General features: G+C 36.6%; 7 protein-coding genes across 11 annotated transcripts; 3 read left to right on the plus strand and 4 right to left on the minus strand.

The window, feature by feature from the left end:
• Positions 1-1,334: 1,334 nt before the first annotated feature.
• Positions 1,335-6,727, plus strand: Apc4 (anaphase-promoting complex subunit 4). 2 transcript variants are annotated; one of them, XM_077399547.1, is made up of 9 exons: positions 1,335-1,558; positions 1,711-1,875; positions 2,059-2,438; positions 2,520-2,720; positions 2,855-3,136; positions 3,219-3,442; positions 3,527-4,089; positions 4,190-4,677; positions 5,021-5,138. In XM_077399547.1, exons 2-8 carry the CDS (start codon positions 1,770-1,772, stop codon positions 4,585-4,587), a joined length of 2,154 nt encoding a protein of 717 aa, XP_077255673.1. In that variant the 5' UTR covers positions 1,335-1,558; positions 1,711-1,769; the 3' UTR covers positions 4,588-4,677; positions 5,021-5,138. The 2 variants fall into 2 exon arrangements, with proteins under 2 accessions (XP_077255673.1, XP_077255672.1); XM_077399546.1 differs by lacking the exon at positions 5,021-5,138 and adding an exon at positions 5,718-6,727 and having other exon boundaries at positions 1,335-1,875.
• On the minus strand, positions 4,781-5,910 carry LOC143893822 (uncharacterized). Its single transcript, XM_077399553.1, has 4 exons — positions 5,662-5,910; positions 5,403-5,537; positions 5,222-5,327; positions 4,781-5,137 (listed from the first exon to the last, which is right to left on the minus strand). The coding sequence occupies exons 1-4, from the start codon at positions 5,908-5,910 to the stop codon at positions 4,977-4,979; spliced, it is 651 nt and encodes a 216-aa protein (XP_077255679.1). The 3' UTR covers positions 4,781-4,976.
• Positions 6,728-9,075: 2,348 nt separating the features above from the next.
• Positions 9,076-13,329, plus strand: LOC143893821 (NADH-cytochrome b5 reductase 3). Of its 3 annotated transcripts, none has more exons than XM_077399552.1 (4): positions 9,076-9,102; positions 11,587-11,919; positions 11,992-12,180; positions 12,309-13,329. In XM_077399552.1, the coding sequence occupies exons 1-4, from the start codon at positions 9,091-9,093 to the stop codon at positions 12,690-12,692; spliced, it is 918 nt and encodes a 305-aa protein (XP_077255678.1). In that variant the 5' UTR covers positions 9,076-9,090; the 3' UTR covers positions 12,693-13,329. The 3 variants fall into 3 exon arrangements, with proteins under 3 accessions (XP_077255678.1, XP_077255676.1, XP_077255677.1); XM_077399550.1 differs by lacking the exon at positions 9,076-9,102 and adding an exon at positions 9,118-9,333; XM_077399551.1 differs by lacking the exon at positions 9,076-9,102 and adding an exon at positions 10,817-11,078.
• Positions 13,330-13,336: 7 nt separating this feature from the next.
• On the minus strand, positions 13,337-16,175 carry Cct2 (chaperonin containing TCP1 subunit 2). The gene is made up of 7 exons (XM_077399549.1): positions 16,022-16,175; positions 15,401-15,710; positions 14,887-15,323; positions 14,716-14,793; positions 14,417-14,641; positions 13,889-14,270; positions 13,337-13,776 (listed from the first exon to the last, which is right to left on the minus strand). The coding sequence occupies exons 1-7, from the start codon at positions 16,022-16,024 to the stop codon at positions 13,604-13,606; spliced, it is 1,608 nt and encodes a 535-aa protein (XP_077255675.1). The 5' UTR covers positions 16,025-16,175; the 3' UTR covers positions 13,337-13,603.
• Positions 16,176-16,508: 333 nt separating this feature from the next.
• On the minus strand, positions 16,509-17,689 carry LOC143894118 (trafficking protein particle complex subunit 2-like protein). The gene is made up of 5 exons (XM_077400202.1): positions 17,446-17,689; positions 17,080-17,261; positions 16,921-17,008; positions 16,757-16,836; positions 16,509-16,658 (listed from the first exon to the last, which is right to left on the minus strand). The coding sequence occupies exons 1-5, from the start codon at positions 17,476-17,478 to the stop codon at positions 16,616-16,618; spliced, it is 426 nt and encodes a 141-aa protein (XP_077256328.1). The 5' UTR covers positions 17,479-17,689; the 3' UTR covers positions 16,509-16,615.
• Positions 17,690-17,840: 151 nt separating this feature from the next.
• On the minus strand, positions 17,841-18,424 carry Osi (electron transfer flavoprotein regulatory factor orsai). The gene is made up of 2 exons (XM_077400203.1): positions 18,263-18,424; positions 17,841-18,138 (listed from the first exon to the last, which is right to left on the minus strand). Exons 1-2 carry the CDS (start codon positions 18,299-18,301, stop codon positions 17,932-17,934), a joined length of 246 nt encoding a protein of 81 aa, XP_077256329.1. The 5' UTR covers positions 18,302-18,424; the 3' UTR covers positions 17,841-17,931.
• Positions 18,425-19,021: 597 nt separating this feature from the next.
• Positions 19,022-22,745, plus strand: 26-29-p (C1 family peptidase 26-29-p). Of its 2 annotated transcripts, none has more exons than XM_077400188.1 (12): positions 19,022-19,225; positions 19,795-19,847; positions 19,940-20,107; positions 20,246-20,418; positions 20,549-20,653; positions 20,724-20,883; positions 21,014-21,206; positions 21,281-21,498; positions 21,571-21,671; positions 21,821-21,952; positions 22,049-22,238; positions 22,336-22,745. In XM_077400188.1, the coding sequence occupies exons 1-12, from the start codon at positions 19,221-19,223 to the stop codon at positions 22,518-22,520; spliced, it is 1,683 nt and encodes a 560-aa protein (XP_077256314.1). In that variant the 5' UTR covers positions 19,022-19,220; the 3' UTR covers positions 22,521-22,745. The 2 variants fall into 2 exon arrangements, with proteins under 2 accessions (XP_077256314.1, XP_077256315.1); XM_077400189.1 differs by having other exon boundaries at positions 19,022-19,213.
• Positions 22,746-22,907: the final 162 nt, after the last annotated feature.

Here is a 22,907-nt window from a genome sequence, read left to right on the forward strand (position 1 = left end):
TCGATCGTCTCTAATGCAGATCGTGCAGAGACGCCCAGACGCCCCAGACGCCCCAGACGCGTACCTATATACATACACCATACACTTATGTACGTACATACACCCCATAAGCTCCGATACGGCGCGGCGTGTATGCACGCGAGTCACAAAGGAATAGTCCTGTTGATACGAAGCGATATCTCTGTACCGTCCGGAGACGGAGCAGACCTAAACAACGGCGGTCCTTATCGCCTTCCCGTATTCCTGTCACCTATCGCTGCCTGCGCTCGTTGCATATTAGAGAACGCTGTCGTCGTCGTCGTTGTCGCCGTCGCCGTCGCCGTCGCCGTCGCCGTCGCCGTCCCCGTCCCCGTCCCCGTCGAGCCGTCGCGTAAGCACGCTTTGATGCACGCGGGACGGACGAATTGCCTAATTATGCCATTCGAATTGATGCTAATAAAAAAGTTATGTGTATCGACACATTTCAGCAAGCGACACAAGTCAACACAATTAAGTGTCGTTTTGACTTTGCTACTGATTACCCCAAAACAGAAAGATATATATATAGAACGTTATATAGACATTTGTGTCGATTTTTGTATCGCTTGCTGGAAAGCTCCCGCGATATCTATTTTAACGTCCCGTTGACGTAATTTTAACCGAGACATTGCTGTGATTTATTACGTATTCCATAATCGCGGTCTTCAAGATTCTCCCTTTCCCTCCAAGCTTCGATCGACTTGGCGGAAATATGCTCGGTCGGCCCGTCGGCGTCGCGGTCTCGGTCCAGATATTTCTACGTCAACGCACACACATATGATAATATCTTGATAAGCCGATGGACTCAACCCTCGAAACGAACGACCGAGCAAACTGAAAATTTGGAGCAGATTCTTCTACGTATACAAATGGACTTACCGTTAGAGAAGGAGAAGTAACCTAGCTCTCGACCCGCTACCCGCTACACGAATACGACGAATTATACTTCCACTTGAAATTCGAAAACCGACGCGTTTCTTTCCTCGCGCACCCGCGAGGAAACGACGACGATATTTCGAGATTTCGACGCAATTTCGCGCAGCTCGTACTGCAATTCGTTGCAAAATACAACGCGGAAAAATAAGGCGAGTGATAAAACCGCGACACGGAACACGGAAGTCACGGAAATGGAACCCGAAAGTGCCGCGCGTAAATTTAAAATAGGCGTTAAAGTTACACGGTGGCGCTGTCGCTCGTCAACACTCGGTACTGCCTATATCAAGTGGCGTAAATCGACGAACGGTATAAAAATAGCCGATAATATCGATATGATATTTTAATAAATATCGACAGAACCTTACAGAAGTCACGTGGCCGAAATTTGGACTTTGGACGCTTCGACTTAACCTATATAGCGATAATTTTATTATTAATCCAAATATTTTATACAAAAATATGTATTTACGACGCAGAAATATTATATGTTTCTGTAAAACTGCATTTTAGCAGTTATCCATTGATCGTTCGTGCGATTCGACTGATAAAAGTCGGGAGAAAGGAGAAAGAACGCTAAACGCTAATGATTTTTCGAAAGTTCGCAGTGAGTAAACGCAATGCACGCGCGTTAACGAATTTTCATTCTAACGATACGAGATCTGATGTTTGTGTACGAGAGAGATTAGATTTTCCTCAAAGTTTTGCGAATGTAGAATGTAGGCAAGCGTACAATTAAAGCAACGCGTTCGGATTTAGACAGTCGCCAGGGTGAAGGATTTTCTGTCAGGTATTGTCTTTAAAAACAAGTCAGAGATATGGCTGGTACCATGAGACAATTGGAGGAGCGTTTGCTCCCTGCAGAGGTGACGACGATGCTGTGGTCACCGAAAATGGATCTTTTAGCCATCAGCAATGTCAAAGGTTAGATCTGAAAACTGTCGCTGTTAATACCATCGACGCTAATTAAAGTTAATATATTTATCTCTCTTCCTCCTTTTTTTATAATTACTTATAAAATGGCAGAATTACTTCGTTTAACTGTACAGATGTATGTTGAGAATTTTAGAAAACTAATCGTTATATTCGCAATATGATATCTCACAGGCGAAGTGGTCCTTCATAGGCTTCAGTGGCAGAGAGTATGGTTGTTGAGTCCTCAAGATGAATCCGATACCGCTGCCCATTTGGCGTGGAGACCAGATGGAAAGCTGCTTGCGGTGTGCTACGAGATTTCCAAGCTGTTGTGTCTCGTTGACGTCGAGACTAAAAATGTTATTCACAAAACCAAATTGCCCGCGAACGAATTGACCGTTTGCGTCAAGTGGTTGTCCCTGTCTAATACCGAACGGGAAAGTTCATTGGAAAATGATAAAACTAATAAACCTACGGGCGAATATCTGCCACTTCTGCCCAGTTTAATCAGAAGTTATAGTACGGAACCTGAGCGGAAAGAATTTTTATCTCACATCCTAGATATGCTCTTTGTAAATATCGTAAAGCACAATTCTAATAGACGCATAGCGTTTTGTGACTGTATGATTAACAGCCATATGTATTTCTTATAGATCGGTCAAAAAGATGGCACGGTATTAATGTACATTTTTGGCATGTTTTATTGTGGGACTATAACTGTGGGCCATGGACCAATCTTGCAGATCACAGGTGGATCTAATAACCCAATATGGATTACATGGAGAAATGATAATTGTGTTGAGACAACTAGGGTATCTTGTCCATTATTTGAGAGAAGCTCAGCGTTTCTCAAGGTATCTCGAGAATGATGGTACATGTTACAATTTATAACAAAGATAAAGCGAAAGGCATCGTTTCCTAAAGTGTGTTTCGCACGATAATTTAGAAATTTGTTAAGTTAGTTGGAATTTATATATTTTATTTTCAGGTTGCGCAAACTCAAGCCAACATAGAATGTTTGAAAGATTATCTCTCGCATACCTTGATGGCCACTTGCGAAGCTTGGGAAACGATACTCTTGGAAATGGATGAAAAACTCACGCGATATGCGGCGGCAAATCTACCTGGTACCATGTCTGCAGACTTTTTGGAACTATTGATGATCGGAATACCGACGAAAAATTTAGAAACTTTCCTACTTAGAGATCTCACGGAGAAAGGATTAAAAAAATTCGGACAAAGTATTGAAATGTGTTATAGTAATATACAGGTATTGCGAAATATATTATATTTTTTAAGTTTTAATCATATATAATCACGAACTTTGAATTTGTTAAACATTACTTTTGTAGAAACTCGTCTCGAAAAATTTAACTAGCGTCGGTATGGCCTTAGTTTATCAGTTAGCTGAATTAAGAGGTATGGTGAGAATAGGTGGCACATATGAAGCGTTAGGATTACGCGACGAAACACTCGTAACCAATGCCATTAATGAATCTGAGGCTTTCCTGGCGAAATCATATGAGATTGAGCAAGTTATAGATCAGAGTATGCGCAATTACAAAGCATTTTTCCGGTACAAGTCAAATATTGAATTGATTAATTAACTTGTTGTGGTTTATGTGTTGTTTAATTGTTTCAATTTTTATTGCATCTATAGGTGGTTATATGTAGCCATTCTCCAACTAGCGGATGAAAGAGCACCATCGGAAGTGTGCCGTGTAAGTCAGCAGGAATTAACATTTATCGCAGAATTTCTAAGTGATTTTGACAAGCCAAGAGCGAACGGCAGGGTAAATTTAGAAAAATTGGGTCAATATTTACGTCGTGAAAATCTGCAAACTCCCTTGACTTCGGAGGGAAGCGAATGGGCCGCTATGCTTGATACAAACGATTGCTTGCGCAATTATGGGCATATAGTAAAGCAGAATTTCAATTTATCTTTACTACAATCTCATGTAAAATTAGTCTCTGCTGTAGAACATGTTTTCGCTGAAGCCTATCAGAGCTTAGTCGATCACTTTGTAATGATCTCTATCTCTCTACCATCATTCGCATCTGTCACGTTGTCCTCGCAAATTGTGACAAACGATGGAAATCTTTTATTAGCTATGAGCGATACTGGCAGCAAATTTTTAAGACTTTTTAACATAAAGTATTCGTCTACTGAATCTGTACCTCTTAGTTCAAAGACGGTTACGATAGACGTGAGTCACAGGCAAGGTCAGTAGCGTGTATTTCGTACAATTATAATATACACATTGAAAATTTATTTCTCCATTATATATCTATAACATATTAATTCACTTTTCTGTCTGTCTAGGAGAATCTCCAAATGAAAGAGAGAGTGTCGATACCGTGATGGTAGATCTGCAATTTTACTCGCAAGATTATCTCAGCTTGCTTATGTTAAATAAACAAACTCACGCGTCGTTTCTCATACAAATGCCATTACACGGTATATCTAAGCTTGAGTATGGAGACAATGATGGTACAGCATCGATAACCGATTTCATCGGTGCGACGTTGCCGAAACCGTTTCAAGGAATATCTGCGAGACGACTAGCGGTCAGTGGTCCTCGGAAAGTAGCTGCTATTTTGAGTGAAAATAATAGAAAGATTCGTTTACTCGAGACTGAAGCGGAACCTGAGGATGAAGACGATGAGGAGGAGGAAGGGCGTTCTGTGGAAAACACGATGGATACCACAGTCCACGCCTAGCGTACCTTTTTCTGCGGAAGACACAAAAACTGACGTTCAAAAGTTTTATAAGGAAGAAAATAGCTGAGGTGGAAGTAAAATATGTTTAAGGTATGAATAATTTGTACGTGCAAAAAGATGACTACACGTAACAATTTCTTGTGTAATTGAAAAATCTTGATTTAATTATTTTTCAAATTTTGAATAAATATAGAGTTATTGCAAGATATAGTATATTTCTAAAATACATGTAAAATACGTTAAAATTAACTAAACGTTATTAGTTATACAATAAGAGAGAGAAAGCGAATATAATCTGTTACAAAATATACATTTATATATGTACATATAAGGATAAAGAAAAACACTAAAATGTAATAATGTAATTTCCTGTTATATACAATTACAACTTATGGCATTGCTTGTTCCTTCTGCATTTGGTTAAATACTTTAGGGAAATCGATGTCAAGAACAGCGTTATCCATTCCAACGTTTTCGATGCCTGACGAAACACCAGGTCTATTATCTGGCGTATATCGTTCTGGAGAATTTTCTCTCGACTCCTCCAGATCTGAAAAAATGATCGAAAGATGATCCTATTTTCAATGCGAAAGTGCATCTTCCTTCAATATATCAATTTTTATTAAAAAATTACCAAAGAATCTTTGACTCCTTTTTCTCTTAACAGTAATAATTAGAAGAACAACAGCTACAGCGACAACCAGTACCATAACAGCAGTCATTCCCCGTAACAGATTTGTCTATTCAAATATACATTTTAATAAAATGTAAAATTGTAATTGTTTTTTTTTTTCCATGTTACGTGTATTAAATACCTCAAAATCATTTTCCCAAAGTTGCTCCCACTCATTTGAAACTATCAATTCAACAGAATGAACTTTCAATTGAGAATCGTCAAATAGGCCTTTTGAAAAACATTTATAAAATCCAGATTCCGCTGTTGACACACCCTATAAAAATTATAAATATAATTATGAAATATATAACATACATCTTGGTACATATCGATTACATAAATAAACTGTTATTTAAAATAGAAAAATTTTTAAATACACGGTACATCTAAAAACTTACTCTGATTTGAAGCGTGCCACTCAATACTTCATAATTATATTTCTTTTCATTTAAAGGATTCCCTGGACCAATGACATTGTTAGTTCCAAATTGCCAGAACATGAAACGATGATGTTCATCGATACTTAAGCATGGAAGCTCAGCTAAGTGTCCAGCTGTCGCTTCTTTCACCGTTACTATGTCATTTTCAGATGCAGTTTCAGATTTTTGTAATATAAATGATAAATAAAAAAGTATAAAAAGCCACATTGTCACCTAAAATTTAACGTTGTAAATATTTATATAGAGTGTGTCACAGTTGAGTTAGAGATAATTAAAAGATATGGTTTTTTTCTTATGTGTTTGTGTGAGAAAAAAAATGAAAATATACCTAAAAAAAATGCTAAACTTATACAGAAATATGTTCAATTACTATGTTCTGCCATAACCAATATTGGAAAACTGTTAGGTATTACTCTAGCCTGTCTTCTTCTTTCATAATTACATTCTAATTACATTGATCACCTTTTTCTTCACAGCTACTGCAAAACCAGTTTGTCGTTCACAGATGGTTGTCACAATAATTATACAGTACACGATACAAAGGAAAAGGCTTTTATGAGTGAACGTTGCGTAATCATAAGAGCAATTCTCTCTTCCTCTCTCCTGTGTGCAGTTAATGACTTGCTTCTATTTTTTTCTATCGAGTTGAATTGAATTGAATTGAATTCACCGACAATAGCACTAGTATAAAGTATAAATTAACGATTCTTGGAAAATACACTTTCATTTACCGATGAGAAGATTGCTACAACAAGCACTGCCACGAAGTTATTTATTTTTAACTCTGTCCTATTTGGCCTTGTGCAACACCAAGTATTTATAGTAGACTAGACCTATACCTTGTAATTACTGTATGTTCTTAGATTTCTGTTACAAATGAAAATCTACTTCAGGAAAAACTTAGTCTTACGTTTGAATAAGTGAATAAATGACTGAACGAATGAATGAAACAAATGAATAGATATAGAATATTTTTATATTTTCATACGATTAAATATATAAATTAATATATATGAAACAGAGACATGACGCTTTATTATTCAATATAAAAATATAAATGTTGCATGTGTAAATATTTTATAAAAATAAACAAGTATATTAATGTTAATTATATATTTGATCATGTGGAGCAACATCCGCAAGATAATTTTTTTATCAACACAACAATATACATACATTCCCAGGTTCCCTCAAGTAACTCGAAACAAGCTGAAGCTCGTCCGTCGTCAATATCTAGATTGGTGTATTAAATGAATAAAGACATCTACGGCTAATACTGGAAGCAGCAGCCAGAACGGCGCCAGTACCGCCTTGGCTGGTAGAGACCAGTGAGGAGCCTCCAGTTTCAGACAAATCAAGATCTGAGCGCACAGTTTCAAAATCACAGCTATCATATACCATGCCTGAAACAATTTTATTGCCATACCATATATTAAAATCTAATTTTATTTAATTAGCTGGATATTTGTTATATCGGTAGGGACTATATTTTTTTTAATATTATCAGGTTTCTTTATTTATTATTAAACTATTTAATACTCGTAGAAAATGAATACGCGCATAAACACAAATTGGAATAAAATATTTTCAATTGCGAGAGGATGAAAAAAAAAATCTACGTATCTCGCCAAGCTATAAAATACTTGCTTCTCGCTGCAAACTGTTAACACGTCCGTTCTTGCAGTGCGAAATCATGTTAAAAACAATGTAAATAAGAAGAATGTTATCGTAGAGCCACATTGGGATAAAAACTATGAACCAATTCCATTGTATTCTCTGATCGAGTCTCAGGACCAACAGAATCAGGAATATGAGCAAATTGAACCAGGTGAACAAGGCGCGATGTAAAACCGCCATGGAAGACTTATATCTAATTAATAATACACAATTTCACACAGAGCTCGTGTGCATTGAGCACTCGCGTGCATCAACTTATTTTGATTATTCTAACCTTCCACGACGATAAACACGCTACGTGCTATACATGCGCTACGATATATCCTGTTTTATCGACAGGTATCATCGGTCGTTACGGTGATCTAAAAACCAGTAAGATAGCGCTACAGATGCAATTTTGTTTATTTTTGAATAAACGTTATCAAGTACCGAATAGACTTGTTCATACTCTGGCTGTATTTTATATGTTTTTTCTAATAAAAAGAAATATAATAAAACGCGTATACGTTGGTACTTCAGAGGGGAAAAAGAAAACAAACGTGAAAAGAACATAACTAAAAAGAGATCTTGGAACGGAAACTTTATATATTGTTATATCGACATAAACAGAAAATAATTGTGAAGAAATAAAGTAATATATTGTTTAGAATTTTGTTTAAACGAATAATATACTTTAATAATTAAATCTTTATAACAATAAGATATATATATTTTGATCGATGATGAGGAATTGAACATAATCACTATTATATATATCATATTATATATACTATTATATATACTACACGTACTATTTATACATCACATAAATTTCAACGATTAACCGCGGTGACCTATTACGTATTCCTCGTGTCATTGTGCGCTAATCGCTGATTTACAAATTTCAGTCGAACCTTCTCCTATTTTCTGAAAACGTCGATTTCCTGCATGCCTTTATTCTAAATTCTCCTTTTAAAGCAGCTCTTTTTTCTTCTGAAACAATTAAAATATTACCTTTAATAAGTAGAATAAAAATGTTATTTTTTATTCGTTTTAGCTCGCTCTATACATATAGGTATATTATCATAATCATACGGCAAACATTCTAAATACGCGCTTTTATCAATACGCAAGAGTGCGATGCAAATCGAGAAATTATCAGTTGACAGGATGACAGATGCAGATTTAGCTATAGTATCGCTAATACGGAAAAAAAGAGCTCAGAATATATTAATATAATAATATAATTATAACAATATATATAGTAAGTTCGAAACACAATTACAGGACACAGAGCTAGATAAGGAGTCTCCTTGAACTGCCGGAGAAAAATATAAACATTGCAGTTACATGCCGCTTGTATATCGGCGGCCAATAGAATCACTCGTACGAGGAAACGTCACTGAACGTCAGTCGCGTCGTACTATCTCACAGAGACCTCGATTTATGATCGTGGATCGTGGCAGTGGCTAGAGATTTATTCCCGAACGAAAGGAAAAAAATTAAAGAAACAAGAAATAAGAAAAAAAATTATATATTGTTTTAAAATAATTAATATTTAATTATTAAAGTCTATGCGCGCCACAAGGAGGTAAAGTAATGATGAAAAACGGCGTAGCCTGAAGCCTAAATTGTTTCAAAAAAGCATTTCATCTCTCTTTTGTAAAAATAAGTGGAAAACAAGGTGTGGGCGGAAGACGTTATAGTTACACCACTGCCGGTGATAAACTGATGGACAATGAGGTAATATGCGTCTCTCGACGTATACTCGCTAGAACGCCGATCTTTCACTCGATCCTTGCTCCTTACTCCTTACTCGTCTCACTCGCGAATAAATCTGTTTGATTGTTCGTTAATCGAATAATATAACGTGCGACATTCGAGAATCCGCGGAAATTGGTGTGCGCGCGTGTGTTATTCTTCGATGAAACTGGAGTAGAAAATATGAACTCGACGATCGATTACGTATATCAAGTACGTATATGTATATATTTTGTACCGATAGAGATCAAATCGATAGAGTCTTATGTGTCGTCGTCACGTATATGCGAGTCTTGAAAAAAACTTAAAGGTTAACGATAAAGGGCTTAACAAATATTTATTCGAAACGTAGGCGTCGTCTATTTCCAACGTGTTTCGGCCTACTCATACAATTATCATTGCATAGATTATAGGCTGCTTTCGAGGAGCGCGCTATTAGCCACTATTAGCGCTATATCGCGTCGTTCTGTCTTTATAAGACTTAATAAGCCAATAATTAAGCGATAATTTTTTTACGAAACGCGTGCCGCGAGCTGGGGGCAACCTGTTTGATTTTTCATCGGCGGCCACGCTTGACGCGAATTAATCCCCATGGATCGTTATATTGATTAATCGATTAATCGACATTGAATCTCGATGAGGCACATGGAGATGTTTGCGTGGAGCATGTAATTGCGTATTGCGTCTTATAAACATTTATGCAATGTATCGCGATTGTCGATTGTTGGCATATGAAGGAAGAAGAAGCTTAATTATTTATACTTAGTAGAATCATGCCAGTTTTTACGTAATCATTAAGATAAGAAAAAATTAATTTAACGTTGGTATGCTTATATCGTTCTCAGTGCGTTATAACTTGACGGCGATTAATTTATTAAGCAGCATCTATAATGGTACTTAATTAAATTATTAATTCTTTGTTGTTTGACGTATACGCAGTTAATGCAGTATGGAAAGAAAAATCGGATAGGGATGACGAATTTCTATAGTTAGAAAGACAGTTATTCATCGGACAGCCGCGTGTGCATATCTCGATGTATCTTCTAATTATCATTGTAAGTCTTGCGTAATCAGCGAGATATACTGAGGAATACGAGAAACGTGAACGTCAGCCGACCGCATTTCCCGCATATGTTCCATATTTTTATTTTATTTCTCCTTTTCTTTTATTTTCCAAATGTCGTTTCCAAATTAATCATCGATTTCAATCGTTTGATCAAATTAAGTTTCTTCAAACAAATCGATCTAATCGAGAGAGTGTGCAATGATAGATCTGTTCGTTTTTTCTGTACTTAAAGATAAATAATAATTGGGACAGACATTTGGAGAAAAAAAAGAAAAGGAGAAATAAAATAAAAATATATGGAACATATGCGGGAAATGCGATCGGCTGACGTTCACGTTTCTCGTATTCCTCAGTATATCTCGCTGATTACGCAAGACTTATAACGATAATTAGAAGATACATCGAGATATGCACACGCGGCTGTCCGATGAATAACTGTATGTCTCTCGCACGCAGATTGCAAATATCGGCCGATATGCCGGCCGATGACAAAAAGGCATTGAGGCGCGCGGTTTTCGGCTTAACGCGTTAATAATATTGCCGCGAGTAACGCGACTATAAATACGCGCGCCTAATGGTCCTAGCCCGAAAACGCGAGAAGCCGAGTCTATTTTAACAGATTAGAGCAAGTTCCGGAATCGGCGGTGCTCGTCAATCCTTCACAGACGCGTCGGCGAGTTATCGCCCGACGCGCGCCCCGGCTCCCGGCGGCTCCCGGCTCTGCGAACTCGCGCCGAACGTTTGCGTCTATAGGCGCCTTAAGATCTCCTGAGCCTGAGATCTCGGTCGCGTCACGTTGCCCTTTAACCTCTCTCTCGGTCCACGGTCCACGTGCACAGTTAGCGCCGATTAGCCGATAGCGAATATAGCGATGTCGAACGTACGAACATTGGTAAGGCTCGCTTCGACCGAAACGATCCGATCTCGCGCACGATTATGCGAATATTACGGTGTCGTTAACGACGTCGACGTTAATAATGTTACGCGATTATTGTCGCCAACGATGATTCGTACTTTGCGGTAGGCGTGGTGTATTCTCTTTTTTTTTCCTTTTTTTTTAACGATGACTTGGAAAACTTTCGAATTTTAGAGATATATTTCCCCGAGGTATCTCTTATCAATTTATGTATGGATTATTCTGTAAAAAATGTGATAACTTTTGTGTGAATATAAATTTTTATATCAGGACGTTTATGATTATATCCCTGAAGCTTGATCTGCAAAAATTCTTGAAATTTAACTAAGAATCTGTGCTTATGTAACATTTTTTAAAATGTTTAAAATAAAATACACGTTTGTTACTTTAAAAGACTGGTAGAATTTCAGAAAAATCAAAACCGTTTAAGAATATGCGTTATGCGTGCATTATTATATACATTAAAGTAAATTTTTATATCTAGGTGCTCCCCGTTCTGGCTGCGGTAGGAACGATAGTTGTCATAGGAGTAGCATTTAAAATATATAAATCCTGGAGTGAGAAGAAGAAAAAGTCTTCGCCGATACTGCTGGTTGATCCAGTAGTTAAGTATAGTCTACCTCTAATCCAAAAAGACGTAATAAGTCACGATACTAGGAAGTTCAGATTTGGATTACCGACGTCAAATCATGTCCTGGGCCTGCCAATTGGTCAGCATATACATTTAACGGCAAAGATTGGAGAGGAGGTTGTAATACGTTCATATACGCCTGTTTCGAGCGACGATGATCAAGGCTACGTTGATCTCGTCATCAAGGTAAATAAAATGGCGATATAGGATTGGCGATAATGAAAGAAAGTATATGCTTTAATCGTGCGTGATTTATAGGTATACTTCAAAAATGTGCATCCAAAGTTTCCCGAAGGAGGAAAATTGTCTCAATACTTGGAAAACATGAAAATAGGGGATACCATCGACTTTAGAGGTCCGTCTGGTAGACTGATTTACAAAGGACAAGGAAAAGTAACTATAAAACTTCTTAGGAAGGAACCACCCGTGGAATATAACGTTAAAAAGGCACGTACATTTGCCACTATGTATATATGTATTGGATATGATTTTATTAAATTGTGTTATTATATTGTTGTTATTAAGAACAACTCTATTTTCGACGTATGAAAATAATGATGTAACTATCCGTACAGATGGTTATGCTCGCTGGTGGTACGGGTATCACGCCGATGTTGCAGCTAATTCGTGCGATAATAAAGGATCCTACGGACGAAACTCAAACCTCCTTGCTGTTCGCCAATCAGACGGAAAAAGACATCTTGCTGCGGGACGAACTGGACGAAATCGCCAAAAAATACCCGAATAAATTAAAACTTTGGTACACCCTAGATTCGAGTAGCGAGGGATGGCCATATAGTACGGGATATATAAGCACTGATATCATAGAGAAACACATGTTTCCACCGTCGCCCGATACTATCGTATTGATGTGTGGGCCACCTCCGATGATCAATTTTGCTTGTACTCCGAATCTCGATAAACTTGGCTACGATACTAAATTACGGTTCGCGTATTAATCGATGACAGTTTGACGGAGATCTACATGCTTTTATAGTACTTCAGTAAAATGTAAGAACAGTTTTTTATTTAACCGAATATATATGTCTTAATTGATGGAAAATATTAAATAACGTGGTGCCGATCGAAGAGATCGATCTATATTGAAAAATTTCTGTCAAAATCTCTATCTGTAAAAAACATCTCCAGCAGTATTGACGATTACTATATAAGTTATGAAATTACAATAATCAATGAAATATGCTAGTAGCGTACGGTGACTATTGTTCCATGTAGTATAAAGATGTCTATCCACAAAAAATTTTACAAGACAGGCCAAAAAGTCTTGTCCTCCTTTACTTTTGCTTTTTTTTTATTGTGACACGCTGTGATCGGCGAATGATAAGTAATTCATAGAATTTAAGAAAAATGGGGTTATAAATCAAATGCGTGTGAAATGAATATTGCCTCGTCACTAAAATATACTTTATTCAGTTCTACATTTGATTATTATAAAAATGACGTGTATATATAAAATTTAGGTGTAAAGTATATTACTAGTGTGTGTGGAATATTCATATATAATAAAGTATTATATTTCAAAGCATTTATTAATGTTGAACCTATTGTAACGTTATAAAAAATTTTCAACGCATACAGGATGTGCTTCTTATTGTACAATACTTTATTTGTGAGAGATCGAGAAATAGAATACAATTCATATATAGATGACATGTTCAAAAAATGGAGTATATTCTCCTTGCTACAATTAGCACATTAATATTATCAAATGCATTATCGTCGATGAGAGACCAACGCAATGAAATATTTAATTATTAATTAAACATGCTAATTTAAGAGGCCGCATATTATGTATGAAAAACTGCAAGTAATTGTGAAATCGAAGCAAAAGCAAATTTTTTTTTATGAGTTAACAACGTCCTCTATCTTGTACGCGTTTTCTAGGAGCCGCACGCAAAATATTATCCACTCGAAGTATCATTTCCGCTGCTTCAGCCGCACTCAGTAGAACCTGCCTCTTCACCATCCAAGATTCGGTGATTCCTAGCCGCTTCATACAGCCAACTTTGCCCATTTCCATATCTGTAAGATCAAACAACATTTAATTTCGCGTTACGAAAACTATTTAGCGATCTATTTATACGTATTTAAAAATATTATTACTGGTAACAGAGCGCAAGAACCGGAAACTCACCCAATCCCATAGTGTTGCCGACGGAATTATGCGCGGCTCTTAATTCGCTGACCAATTGCGCCGAGTCGTAGCCAGCATTGTCGGCGATAATGGTCGGCAATTGCTGCAACGCTCGTGCGAAGGCTTCCATCGCAACCGCCTCTTTACCCGGCGTAGCCGCGGCCGCTCGCATAACGGCGCAAGCCATGATCATTTCGCTGCATCCACCACCGTAAACTATTCTCGACTCGCGTACCGTACCGGCTAAAACGCAGAGCGCGTCGTGCAGCGATCTTTCAGCTTCGTCGACGATCTGCTGCGTTGCGCCGCGAATAACGACGGTGCACGCTTCACCCAACGGAACTCCGGAGAATCTTAGGAGTGTATCTTCTCCTATCATTATCTGAAACGATATAACGATACAATTGAATATAATTAAAGCTATAATGAAACTAACGATTATATATATCGCACACGCATCAGAACAGAATGCTTCGCCGTGTACGTGGAACATTCTATACGACGTGCAAAAGTAAATGGTAAATTTACCTGTTCGATAAGATCGCATTTTCCCAACTTGACTAAATCTGGATCGTCGAAAGTACTAACGATTTCGCCACCGGTAACAAGCGCAAGTCTCTCGATACCGTCGAAATCGGCATGTTCGATAGCCATAATTTTCTCATCGGCGAACAATTGTTCTGGATAATTGTATATCAATTGCCTATTGATAAAGACGTTGCATCCATGCTTGACGATTTTGTCAACTTTATCCTGTGGAGATTCGGAAAATTATACATCGATCGTAACTCAACAAATATGCGCGAGATTCTTCAGACTTTTACTACCTTCATCTTTTCTTTCTCCGCAGTTTCTAATTCTGCTATCTTTGCCATTGAATCTACGCGTACTCTGGAACCAAATACCTATAAATAAATGCGCGTAGTATTAGATTTATCATAGATTTAGTAGATATAATTTAAAAAATTCTTTACACTATAACGGAATAAACGTAAAACCTTGATTTTATCCGTATCCATAGATGTATTAGCGATAAGTATACGCGCGTCAAATACTTTTTGCGGTTGGTTGACACCTGGTTTCTTATCCAATAAGAATCCCTCGTCCAAAAAGGAATCGGCGAGGGTTGCGCCGCGTTTTTTGATAACTTGAATCGCGGACAAATTACCAGAGCCTTTAAGACGCAACACCGCGTCGACCGCAAGCTTGCTGAAGTATTCCTTGTGCTGGGATAAAATCTTAGAACTCAACGTTGTGCGCGCAATATTTAGTAAATCCTCCCGAAAACGATCGGGATCCGCAGAATTGTCCGTGGCTGCATTTTTTAAAGCCTCAGTCGCTACGTTTACGGCATTCCTCCAACCGCTAATGATAGTTTGCGGATGTATCTTTTGATTTTCGATCAGCTTTTCAGCTTCTCGCAAAAACTCGGCAGCTGCAAAAAGATACAAAAGTCATACGTTTAAAATTGAATAATTTGAAAAATCAAGCGAACGACGGTATCGTACGTACCGAGAACGGTGACCGAAGTAGTACCATCGCCCACTTCGTCGTCTTGGACACGGGACATGTCTACCAAAATCTTGGCAGCGGGATTATCAACGCCAATGCTTTTAAGGATAGTAGCGCCGTCATTGGTGACATGTACCTGTCCCGAGGACCTGCCTTGAGACACGAGTATCTTATCCATGCCCTTAGGGCCGAGGGTAGATTTCACCAAGTCCCCAATGGCTATAGCTCCGACAACCGAGCTCAACCTAGCGATCTCCGCCTTCTCTTCTTCCGCCTCATTTTTCAGGATCCGCACTGGATTTAAGGAAACCTTGGAATCAAGTGAGATAAAACGATACATTTAGTTGCCCGCGATACAACTCTTTATTCTGTATTTTTCATTCCGAATTAACTATTTGTGGGTATGTAAAAAATTTATCTAAAAGTTGATTGAAAAAAAAAAAAAACTTGGTTTCTTATTCATCGTGCAATTATTTATCCCTTCGTTTTCAATGACACGTGAGCCATTCGTCACGCTTCCAGAGAAAACCGGGTTCCGGCCGTTCCGGGGATCGAGAGAATCGCAAGCATTTATTACAGCTGCAACACGCGAGATTACGGGAGACGGGTCGCAACAATTACCATTTCGAGTCAACGCGGCGTACGCGGATGCTTCTCTTCGAGAAATCACGCAAAATCCGAAAACGAAAAATCTTCGACGCACGCTAACGACGAACGTTCACGAGTCAGGCAGCTACCGCCATCCGCCATGCTGCGTGACTTTCAGTGACTTCCGAACCATTTTCACGGAGCGATTTTCTTCCCCGTCCGTCCATGATTCGCTGCTTTTGGACATCTACATGGTAACAACGAATTATAAAATCTGATTGAAAAGATGGACGCGCGAATGAACCAATCTAAAAGGACTTGGAACGTAGGTGTGTTTAATGCCAATATTCTGAATTTAATTCCTTTTAAGGCTCGATTTGCCGCAAAGACGCGATTCTATATATATATATATAACGATAATAAAATATTAAATATATAATTACATATGAAAATTAATATAAATTATAAGGAAGAAACGTGGAAAACAAATAGGAAAATTAGATTTGAAATGATAAAAATATTTGTTTTTTTATAAGTTATTCTATATATCATTTGTTATCAGTTATACAGAAAGCATTTTACGTAATGAGAATTTTACATCTTGCGAGATGATCTCTCTGTAAAATATTATATAACGCTCATTATTTCCAGCACCGACGTATCGAATGACCTGTAAATCCAGTAAAAATAATTATAGCTCTTTTATTACTTATAACTTATAACACGCATATATGTACGTAACGCATACAGATCAACGCACATACTCACTTGGACTTTATCTCATCACCCGGAATGTAAAATGGATTGCAAACAGCGTTGGAATATGCGGCGTGTAACTTCTTGAAAATCTATCGACCAATGTTAATTATAAATCACGATTAACGCGACATATCGAAATTACACGTAAAAGTACGCAAAGAAGAGAACGTTACCATTTTTATTTCGTTATCCCTTAACGACACGTTGGACGATTGCAGTGCTACGACAAATTTAATCTTTGTATTTGTGGCATAGCCATATCTGGAAAACAGGAATGTTGGTATTTAGATGCAAATTGGTATATCTATCGCACGTTGCGATATATTACATACATTTTATATTCTTCAGTCGCAAATAACAAGCCTAGGTACAAGTCGCGTACATCGACCGTCGTTTTATTCCCTACGTGCAGCTTTTCCTCTATAATATCAATCGACGTGTGTACTTTGTAATGAAATTGCAACCCAGCAGCGTCGTCCGTGCACCGATATATTTTAATAAATTTTGGAGAGTTCTACAAAATATTTGTCAATTAATAGAATAATTCCATGTTCGCACAGCGTAAGAGACTCGTAACATCGATGTGCTTCGTTACGCAAAAATTGATGGCGAGAAAATTCACGATGAAAAATTTTTGTTAATCAACACGTCATGTCATAACCTATATGTAAATATCAGAAAACACCGTGTATACTTGCATCTTTGCCGATAACAGCTACGCAAGCGGCCATTTTATGAGATTCTACAAAAACGCAAAAGAAATTGGTTACGATACACCGCACATTCTTTTGCCGAATGTATTTTTATACGAGAATGAGAATAATCGCGAGTATACGCAACGCGAACGTTCCATAACTCGTAATTCGTAATTTCGCTAGGTTAGAACGACACCACTGTGTAGCGTGTCGCGTCGTGCGTCGTCCCTTTCGAACAACCGCTCGAATAAAGAGAAAAGAGCTTTTTTTTTTTATGACGTATATAACTTTACTTGTGGTACAAATCACGAGATACAAATTTTAGCGTAGTACAAAAGATATACACGTTAGCCATACGGTAATTCTAACTTGTAACGGTACATTTACAAAACACATAACAGTAATTTATACAGCATTTATCGAACATCTGTAGTCAGTACACGGTTATCGATGTACCGTCAACCAATAAACTCTCTCTCTCTCTTTCTATTATCGATCATAATATCTTCTCTTCAAAGTTCTGTACTTGCGCAACACATACAAAGCTTTCAGCTCTTTTATCACAAAATTACCGTGACTTATCATCTTATTTATCTTTTCGGGATCAGTCTCCGTTTTATTTTTGTCAAAGGCTCTCTTTAGCTTGGTTCTGAAATATTGATATCCCGTTGGATAATCTCGGCCCATGTACAACAGCTGAAAGACACAATGCAAAATGAAAATTTAACAAATATGTAATAAAGAAAAATGATAATATGCTTCTTGAGTTTATCGACATCTTGTATGAGCGTGCGTTAATACTTGTGCAACACTTTATTACCGTTTTGTACAAATTAATAACTTTAGTGCGTTGTGACATGACACATAGTAAATCTTGGTCTAGATCAGTCTAGATTCTAGCTGCAACTGGGACTGGGAGCTCGGAGCCTTCAGCTTCAGCCAAGTCAATTGACAAAATGATAATCATTAATCATTATCATCTACGATACTACGATCTGCGATTGTTTCCATTGGAGACAGATAAAAATTGGAAAAGTGTAAACTAATACACTTGATAGAGACATTTAGATTTGTTCTTTGCGTCTTGCCACTATATTTTTTGTACATATAACTGTTTATTTTTCCTCTTTTTCTTTCCATTACATTATTATATATTATATAATTATAAATTTATATCTGTATATCTCTATATAGGTTTCATTTTAAATATAGAAAATATAACATGGTGCAGCTGGAAGCAGCTGCAAAGTACATTTCAGGGCGTTTCACAAGCCTGTAAAGTGTATGATAGGGACAAAATATATATTCAACGTAATATTTAACGTGGCAAACGTGTCTATTAAAGAAACTGAAATTGTAATACGGGAAATTCTCTCTAATAATATTGATAAACACACCAAGTGGCCATATTATGCGTATATCAAAGAATTGCGGAATTTGAAGTCGTTTGACACGACAGTGATCGACGCTTAAAGCTTATCCACCGAACCAATCAGAAGGATAGGCTAACAGCAGACGTAGGGGTGCCAACTGCCAAGTGCCGAGTGCCAAGCAGTGCCACTCAACTTCACGTGAACGTTTTACGCATATGCAACATGCACACAAAGGCATTTCTCCGACCTCCGTTCTCCTCGACGTTTCCGAATGTAAACAGATAAGAAAGTGAGATTCGTTGTCTAGTCACTAGTCACGGTACAAGTACCGTACTCTAGAGCGTTCGGCTATTATTGTGCTCTCGAGAGTCGAGAGGCAAGCCTTTCTGCGTCGCAAGGTACTTAATGAGGTAAATTTCGTGCGCGTAATTAAAACTCCGCTTCGTTTTTGTACACACACATCGTTTTATATATGTTCTAATCTTATAACAATTTCGACTAAGATAAATGGACAGAACTTAGTACTTTCCACAAAACCAGGGGTCCGAATGTTAGAAACAAAGAATAAATAAAGCGAATGTTGCAAGCTGCTCCATTTTCTCCGGTATCCGAAAGTTTATTTCTTTTTCACAATGCAATAATTGCATTGATGCATTTCTAACTCGTTTTTATCTTTGTGATTTAATTTAATTTTATAAACTGATACATAAATTTTTATTTGAATCTCATTATGCATTTTGTTGCATTTACTTAAAAATAAATAAATGTGGTGATGGAATAATATTCCATTGTTGCAACAATGATATACCGTTTCCTTGTTTTCTTTATATATCGAAAAAATATATAATAATGTAATATACTCATCAGAGTTCCATTACCATGACTGTCCGTTAATGTAATCTGGCTAGGTCAGCCGTGTTATCGGTACGACGATAAATGTTTAAATATATATTCATCCATTTTTATGTCGTTATTTCAGAGGCGCGACAAAAATGTCTAACGTTAGGAATAGTGTACTTCTAACATTCTGTGGTAAGTTATGCTATAGTTTTTTCTCTATTTATTATGTATCTGTTTCTTTTTTCAAGAGCTCTCTCATATACAAAATTTTTTTAATTTTGCAGGGATATGTTGCACAGTGGCACTTGCCCAAGAAAGTTTGAAAGGTCCGACGTTTAGTAGAACATATACGGCGAAAGGAACATTATACATACCATATGCAGAAATTCGCGAGCCTTTTTATGCATGGTACAATGGCAACGGTGGATCTAGCAGAATTGATTATTATGGAGGTATTTTCAAAGATAATAATCTTCCATTTATTCGTTATCTATTTTCAACTTGGATATATAAACTGTTTAGCGTACACAGTATACGGTACACATATGTACGTACGATGCAACATATAAATCTGTTTCTTTGTCTAATAGGGATGGTTAAAACCTTTCAATTGGCTCACAAAGGAAAATATGGAGCCAGTATAAAATTAGCGCCTGTTACCACAGAGACGGCTAGTAATGAAGAAACGTGTCTTCAAGTAAATGGTACTAATGATTCAAAAATACAACCGCAGTCTATTATTCCAGATGCATCTGAAATGGAGGTAAATTGCACGACTGTAAATTCTATAATTTTATAAATTATATATATATATATAATTATATATATATATATGTATATGCAAAATGTGTAAAAAATATGTACAAGTAGCTTTCAATGAAATTTATGTACAGTGTATCGGAGAAGAGATGATCAATGGATTATTGTGTGAGAAATGGCGACTTGTACAAGAAATTGGGGAAAAAACAAATAAATACACTCTCTGGATACGTTATAAGGTAAGAATAAAATTATTTGTGTATATGATAAATAAACCTGCGGTATTTAAAGGAAATATAATCTTTGTAGAAATCACCATATCTGCCAAAAGTCAAGGAGCCTATTCCTGTGAGGTATGAAATGAGAGGATTTAATAGTCTCTTAGGTTCACATTACGATCATTATTACCTGGAATATGATTGGTATTCCTTTGACGAACCTTCTGATGATGTCTTTAAAATCATAGAAGGTACGTAAAATTCTTAATATATGTATATTTTTCCAGTTGCTGTTAACTGATGTATAAAGATTTTTTTCATTATATTACGATAAAACAATTATTGTATCGAATTTATAATTATGAAGAAAATTATTTGCAGATGCTAAGTGCGTCAGCTTCCCAGGCCCGGGTGAAAATCACGTATACACCTTTAACCCAATGCGCGAATTCATTCATAATTATGAGGATCATTTACATCGAGCATTTGAAACATTTAAGAAGACTCACGATAAAAATTACAAGGATGACTTGGATTATATGTATCGCAAGGACTTATTTAGACAAAATATAAGGTACGTTAATGTCGTAATAAGTATTGTATGTATCGTCATTTCAAAAGTAATCGCTTCATGTAAATAATTTCCAGATTTATCCATTCTACAAACCGTGCCAATTTGGGTTATCAGTTAAATGTTAATCATTTGGTGGATCGTAGCGATCTCGAATTGAAGGCTTTACGAGGCAAACTGTACACTCCAGGTTACAATGGTGGAGCACCATTCCCGCATGATATCGAAAAGGAAATCGAAGATGTTCCCGATAGCATAGATTGGAGGCTGTATGGCGCTGTAACGCCGGTTAAAGGTTTGTAACTTTAATATTATATTCAATATATACGTTATATATATATATATATATATTTTTTTTTTTTAATAGATCAGTCCGTTTGCGGTTCTTGTTGGAGTTTTGGTAGTACTGGTGCGGTAGAAGGTGCCTATTACATGAAGCATAAAAAGCTAGTACGTCTGTCTCAACAGGTAAGCAACTTATTATGGAAGTAGCACACACACACACACACACACACAAAGTTTACAAATAATATTATAATATAATACAACACAGTATAAACACAGAGTATAGTGCTTATACTGCAGATCAATAATATTATGGTATTAATATATTGCAGGCTCTCATCGACTGTTCATGGGGATTTGGTAATAATGGATGTGACGGTGGAGAAGATTTTCGTTCGTATCAGTGGATAATGAAACATGGTGGTTTACCTACCGAAGAGGATTACGGTGGTTACTTGGGACAGGTAAATTATTTGATTAAATTTATATTAAATAATAAATTTGATCTTATAATTTTTGTAACGAGAAAAACAAAAAAGACTTTTTGTTTCTTTTGTCAGGATGGGTACTGTCACATAAACAACGTAACATTGACAGCTAAGATCACAGGTTTCGTTAACGTCACTCCACGCAATGTAGAAGCTTTGAAAATCGCCATTGCTAAACATGGTCCTATTTCTGTTGCTATCGATGCCTCCCACAAGACATTCTCTTTTTACTCTCGCGGAGTGTATTACGATCCAGCTTGTGGTAAGATTTGTAAACTTATTATTTTTTTTAGTAGTTTCTCAAAAAACTTATAAATACAAATTTCTCATTCAAACAATTATGTTTTTGTATTACATAGGTAATACAGAGGATAAATTAGATCATGCTGTTTTGGCTGTTGGATATGGCACCATGAATGGGACGGGTTATTGGCTAGTAAAGAATTCCTGGTCGAATTACTGGGGCAACGATGGATATATTTTAATGGCTCAAAAGGATGACAATTGCGGAGTTCTTCTTGCCCCCACATATGTTACTATGTAACTGTAGTTCTATTTCTAAGAATTGGTTGTATCATTTAAGCTCTCTAATACTTCCGATGAGCAAATACACACTCAAATACAATTTTAAAAATTGAGGTTCCGTATAAAATATATTTAGTTGTTTAGCATATTGAGCAAGCTGTAATAAATTGTTGAAGATTTGTGTTTAATATAGGAAAATATGATAACGAAAATGAATGAAAATAAAACATTTTGTGACTAAAAAGAGCGTCAATTAAATAATTTTTAGTAATATCAAAAGGTGATTATTTAAGAAATAAAATTAAAAAAGCTTTATTTTATATCGAATAAAGTATTATTCAAATTTGAAGTATGTTAACAGCAGAGATAAACAGAACTCTGTTAATGAAATTTAAACAGGTATATA

The sequence above is a fragment of the Temnothorax americanus genome, unplaced genomic scaffold (genome assembly GCF_048541705.1).
Source record: "Temnothorax americanus isolate GAGA-0224 unplaced genomic scaffold, ASM4854170v1 Scaffold13, whole genome shotgun sequence".
In the NCBI taxonomy this organism is placed as follows: domain Eukaryota; kingdom Metazoa; phylum Arthropoda; class Insecta; order Hymenoptera; family Formicidae; genus Temnothorax; species Temnothorax americanus.

What these genes read in the sequence shown, in the direction of transcription:
- Apc4 (XM_077399546.1), top strand. Translation starts at nt 1,770, where the DNA reads ATGGCTGGTACCATGAGACAATTGGAGGAGCGTTTGCTCCCTGCAGAG. An exon ending in TGTGTTATAGTAATATACAG is followed by an intron (nt 3,137 to 3,218) that starts GTATTGCGAAAT and finishes TTACTTTTGTAG; the next exon opens with AAACTCGTCTCGAAAAATTT. An exon ending in AGACGTGAGTCACAGGCAAG is followed by an intron (nt 4,090 to 4,189) that starts GTCAGTAGCGTG and finishes CTGTCTGTCTAG; the next exon opens with GAGAATCTCCAAATGAAAGA.
- LOC143893822 (XM_077399553.1), bottom strand. Translation starts at nt 5,910, where the DNA reads ATGTGGCTTTTTATACTTTTTTATTTATCATTTATATTACAAAAATCT. An exon ending in GTGGCACGCTTCAAATCAGA is followed by an intron (nt 5,538 to 5,661) that starts GTAAGTTTTTAG and finishes TAATTTTTATAG; the next exon opens with GGTGTGTCAACAGCGGAATC. An exon ending in AAGGAGTCAAAGATTCTTTG is followed by an intron (nt 5,138 to 5,221) that starts GTAATTTTTTAA and finishes TCATTTTTTCAG; the next exon opens with ATCTGGAGGAGTCGAGAGAA.
- LOC143893821 (XM_077399550.1), top strand. Translation starts at nt 9,304, where the DNA reads ATGAACTCGACGATCGATTACGTATATCAA. An exon ending in ACGTTGATCTCGTCATCAAG is followed by an intron (nt 11,920 to 11,991) that starts GTAAATAAAATG and finishes CGTGATTTATAG; the next exon opens with GTATACTTCAAAAATGTGCA. An exon ending in TGGAATATAACGTTAAAAAG is followed by an intron (nt 12,181 to 12,308) that starts GCACGTACATTT and finishes CTATCCGTACAG; the next exon opens with ATGGTTATGCTCGCTGGTGG.
- Cct2 (XM_077399549.1), bottom strand. An exon ending in TGGATACGGATAAAATCAAG is followed by an intron (nt 14,794 to 14,886) that starts GTTTTACGTTTA and finishes ATTTATTTATAG; the next exon opens with GTATTTGGTTCCAGAGTACG. An exon ending in CGGAGAAAGAAAAGATGAAG is followed by an intron (nt 14,642 to 14,715) that starts GTAGTAAAAGTC and finishes GAATCTCCACAG; the next exon opens with GATAAAGTTGACAAAATCGT.
- LOC143894118 (XM_077400202.1), bottom strand. Translation starts at nt 17,478, where the DNA reads ATGGCCGCTTGCGTAGCTGTTATCGGCAAAGAT. An exon ending in GCGACTGAAGAATATAAAAT is followed by an intron (nt 17,009 to 17,079) that starts GTATGTAATATA and finishes CCTGTTTTCCAG; the next exon opens with ATATGGCTATGCCACAAATA. An exon ending in GGTGATGAGATAAAGTCCAA is followed by an intron (nt 16,659 to 16,756) that starts GTGAGTATGTGC and finishes CTGGATTTACAG; the next exon opens with GTCATTCGATACGTCGGTGC.
- Osi (XM_077400203.1), bottom strand. Translation starts at nt 18,301, where the DNA reads ATGTCACAACGCACTAAAGTTATTAATTTGTACAAAACG. An exon ending in TTATTAATTTGTACAAAACG is followed by an intron (nt 18,139 to 18,262) that starts GTAATAAAGTGT and finishes TGTGTCTTTCAG; the next exon opens with CTGTTGTACATGGGCCGAGA.
- 26-29-p (XM_077400188.1), top strand. An exon ending in TGTACTTCTAACATTCTGTG is followed by an intron (nt 19,848 to 19,939) that starts GTAAGTTATGCT and finishes TTAATTTTGCAG; the next exon opens with GGATATGTTGCACAGTGGCA. An exon ending in TAGTACGTCTGTCTCAACAG is followed by an intron (nt 21,672 to 21,820) that starts GTAAGCAACTTA and finishes AATATATTGCAG; the next exon opens with GCTCTCATCGACTGTTCATG.